Source organism: Carcharodon carcharias (assembly GCF_017639515.1).
Source record: "Carcharodon carcharias isolate sCarCar2 chromosome 18 unlocalized genomic scaffold, sCarCar2.pri SUPER_18_unloc_1, whole genome shotgun sequence".
Taxonomy (NCBI): Eukaryota; Metazoa; Chordata; class Chondrichthyes; order Lamniformes; family Lamnidae; genus Carcharodon; species Carcharodon carcharias.
The window spans coordinates 1,218,091-1,222,672 of record NW_024470559.1 but is presented as its reverse complement, the minus strand read 5'-3'; the positions used below and the strand labels follow the sequence as shown (position 1 = coordinate 1,222,672).

At 39.8% G+C, this 4,582-nt stretch overlaps 1 protein-coding gene across 1 annotated transcript; it reads left to right on the top strand.

Moving 5' to 3' along the window:
* The first annotated feature begins 1,513 nt into the window (after positions 1-1,513).
* LOC121273419 (G-protein coupled receptor 15-like) lies at positions 1,514-2,341 on the top strand. Its single transcript, XM_041180602.1, has one exon. It carries the CDS (start codon positions 1,514-1,516, stop codon positions 2,339-2,341), a length of 828 nt encoding a protein of 275 aa, XP_041036536.1.
* The last annotated feature ends 2,241 nt before the right edge of the window (positions 2,342-4,582 follow it).

The following is a 4,582-nucleotide window of genomic DNA, read 5'->3' as shown; positions in this document are numbered from 1 at the left end:
GTTCCTTTTCACAAAGAACAAATCAGCAACAGGTCAGAAGCAGATTGCAGTTGTAGAGAACAATGGGTAATTCTGTAGCATATATACATGTTCATTTCTCTAGTTTATTTAGCAGGGAATTATGTTGATAACATATTTGATGTCTGTATACTTAATTTGCTAGCAAAATATTGAATTTTGTTTTGGATAATTCACTATTGCATTCGGTAGATAATGAGTGGTTCATTCCTGGGGCATTTCTACATTTAATTCGGAGGACAATTCTGGCAATACAATGATAATTTATTGGACAATATTTCAGATAATTAATTTCTTTAAAATTTGGCTGCTTCAATATACAATTGTGTAAATTTCGGTATTGTTTAAATTGTTTCCTTATTTACAGTGCTGGCCAGTACAGTTTCATACAGTTTCATATTTTGACTAACCATCTTCTTATAATTCACTATAGCACACGGATAATTATGACTCTCAATTTAAATGCTTGTAATTGTAGGAATATAAATATTAGGCTGGCTCAAATAATAACAGGTATCGGGTAAATTAAGGTTAATTTTCATTTTTGACATATATTTTAAGCTGCAATTGTGTCAAAAAAGCTTTGAATTCTAATGCATCCACCTTTCCAGTGCAGCTACAAAGTCAACAGAAACTCAAACTTTATTTTTTATCCATTTCCTGGCGTTTTCAAAGCTCTCATCCCTGAATAAAACTTTTCCCTAGGAGCCTACATAAGAATGTCACCTTGTACTGATTGATATTGTACCGCCACTGTGATGGCGCCTGTGTAAACCTGCATTTGGCCTCATCCAAGATGGCCTTTAATGTAGCTCAGTGACCATTTTTGGTCCTGTGTTTTTACCATTCTATCTGTACCCTCACAAGCGTTCAGATTATCTTCGTACCCATGGGCAATATCTTAACTTCAAGTTTTATCTGATGCTGCACAGCAACCCTTCCCAGTACTTATCACTACTGTAGACCACCCAGCATGCATTGCACCACTACTTCTTCCTGAGTATAACTCTACTTGGACCAGATTCTATTATGCACATTCATTTCCCATTTCACATTGTAACAACACATATGAAATGACTCTTTACACCTCCTATTTACCTTTTAAAATCCACATGCCCAGCTGTTTGTTTGCATTCAACTTGTCCAGGTCACGTTCGCCCTCAGCAATCTCAAGCGTTATTCTACAATAGTTGTCCAGTTTACCTTGAAAATGTTCCTTTCAAAAGACGAATTATCAACTGATGTTTTTCTTCCCCATGCACTTTCACTTGTTCCAGTTAACAATTAGAGCATGGTCACCTCGAAAAGCAGACTGTAAATATTTGTGTCAAATGCACGATTCTTTGCTGCAACAGGAAAAAAAAAATCATGGTCATCTGTGTCGTCTATCTCCTGCTCTCTCTATCCCTCTCTTACAGTTAATGTTGTTGCGATTGTGATTCTTTCCCGAGGAAAGTGTGGCCTCTCCAAATGTATTACCCACTATATGATCGCCATGGCCACAGCAGATCTTCTCGTTGTTTGTGCTGAAGCCATTCTGAAGAATACGCTGGATATATATTTCCCTATTTTATTCTTGACCACGAGCACGGTGTGCCATCTAACATTGACACTGTTTAATGTAGTCACATCAGCCTCTGTCTGGTTCACAGTGGTGTTCACCATCGATCGTTTTGTTGTCATATGTTGTAAGAAGCTGCGCAAACAATATTGCACGGAAACAACAGCAGTAGCTGTCATTTCAGTGGTGAGTGTGTTGAGTTGTTTGATAAACATTCCCTGGTTCTTTGCCTATGAACCTGCATATATAATGCAAAATGGAAATAGTGGTTGTGTCCTCAAACAGACATTTTTCATTTCTGCCGAATGGGTCGCATTTGACTTGTTTACTCTTACCTTGACCCCATGTGTTCCATTCATTCTAATTTTGTTGCTAAATCTTTTGACGGCTAGACGTATTTTGGCGGCCAGTAAAGTTCGCAAGGGCCTCCGTGGATGCAGCAATGGAGAACATCACAAGGACTCTGTAATAGAAAGCCGAAGAAAGTCCATTATTTTACTCTTCAGTATAACCGGCAGCTTTATATTGCTCTGGACAACTCCACTTACATATTCTATCTCTCTGCGTGTAACAAGCACATCGAATTCTGGCACATATAAGCTTGAGTCAGTTGGATTCATGCTAGGGGTCCTCAGTTGTTGCATAAATCCATTCATTTATGTGCTGACACAGGCTAAGTTTAGGGAGGAGCTGAAGAGTGGAATGAAGTACCTTGTGAAACTGTGCGTAAAACTATGCAAATTACAGCTGAAAACCCATTGACCTTTACAGGAGGACTTAAACTTGTTGCCCTAAATGTACTCATGTTAGCAAAACGCTTGTAACAACGTTTAATATCCTACTAAAATAATATCCTACTAAAATTCTCTTTTATAATATAATGTAAATTTAAATACATTTCACAAGATACTGTAATCAATGGTGAACTGTATGCTGTGATAATAATAATAGAAAAATAACAATAAAAGTGCAGAACAGCCCCTGTTAGCGTTGCAGAGTTTGAAAGAATGAATTGTGATGCCACATTCTGAAATCCTTACATTCATTGGAACAATTGTCCTTATCAACAAGAGAACAGCCAAAACGTCACCAGCTAGATCACGATAACTCGACAAATGTAACATATACAAACGTCACAAATTTTCTACAACATCTACTCTGGGCCAGATAGTACATAGGGGGATTTTTCAGAACAAGTTTCATTAAGTCTGGCACCCTCCATATATCGAACAGTTGCATAATAAGCTACTTCTCGGAGTTCTACATACGTCACATGATTAAAACAAGGAAGGCCTGGTCATCACGGGTCTTGTGAGAGGAAGGGCATTGGCGCAATTGATCAAGGATGTCAGAGCGTGGCATCACATTAATCCTTTCAAATTCTGCAACGCTAACAGGGGCTGTCTGCACTTTTATTGTTATTTTGTATTATTACTATCACACCTTACAGTTCACCATTGATTACAGTATCTTGTGAAGTGTATTTAAATTGACGTTATACTATAAAAGAGCATTTTAGTAGGATATTATTTTAGTAGGATATTAAACGTTGTTACAAGCATTTTGCTTGTAAATGATCCATATGGCTGCGACTTATGGCTCCATATATACCATTCTTTTCTAACTCTTTGCTCTGGCCTTTCTCTACGTGCACTTTCTAAATATCCATCCGACTGCTCAGCTCCCAGTCTTTTTAGTTCCTGAGAGAACCTGATTTCCTCAGGTTAGTGTCCGAGACTCAACGATGTTCAGCTCCCTCATCAATGCCCTTCTCTCCATCTTAAGTTCGGAAAAGGGGGATGTTCGCTGATAATTACGAAATGTTCAACACAATTCGTGACTCCTGACATAATGAGGTTGTCCATGGCCAAAAGCAGCATGTTCAGGCTTTGGCTGACAAGTAGCAAAGGACATTCACACCATACAAGCACCAGGCAAGGACTATCTCCAAAAGAGAAAGTCAAACCATCGCCCGTTAACATTCCATGGCATTACCATCGCCAAAAGTCGCACTATCAGCATTGTTACGCTTATCATTGACCAGAAACAGAACTGGGTTGGCCATATAAACACAACGTCTACAAATGCAGTTCAGATTCAAGGAATTCTGCGGCGAGTAACACATCTCCTGACTGCACAATTCTTTTCCACCATCTGTAAGGCACAAGGTGGAATTGTGACGGTATACCCTCCATTTGCTTGGATGTGTGCAGCTCCATTAGCAGTTAGGAAGCACGAACAATCAGCAGTTGATTGACACCACATCAATAAACATTGACTCCCTCCACCACCGACGAGAAATAGCAGCAGTGTGTACTATCTGCAAGGTGCACTGCAGGGATGCTCGAAGTCACCTTCGACATTACAATTCAAACCCACGACCGCAACCATTTGGAAGGATAATGGGCAGCAGGTGCCTGGGAACGCAACGATCTGGAGGTTCCACTCCAAGATACTCACCAGCCTGATTTGAAAAGATATCCCTGTTCCTTGTTTGTCATTGCTTCAAATTCAAGGAACTCCCTCCCTTATAGCACAATGGGTGTAGGGTTACCAGAGGGACTGCTACATTCAAGAATGTAGCTTAGCAACACCTTCTAAAGGGTACTTACGTCTGGGCAATAAATGCTGTGTGAACGTTTGATGTCAATACCCCCTCAATGAATAATAATAAATTATCATTGTCTCTGTGGCTGCACAGCTACGGCTCTTCCCATTTCTCCAGTCAGACAGCTCAGTTCTACTATAGTCAAGTCACTGTCCTAGCTAATACTTCCTGCTTCATTTAAAACTATGCTCTAGTTATTCAGCTCCCGCGCTTTTATAAGTCTCTGCTCTGGGGGAAAAGCACCTTCTACTTTTCAAGCTGTGCTTTGATTATCTAACTCCCACTACTTTTTTAACACTATTATGGGTGAGCAGCCCCTTTCTAATCTATGCTTTCACAATCTTGCTCTCGCTCTTGTTAAACCTCTCCTCTGGCAGCTCAGTTCCCGCTTTTCT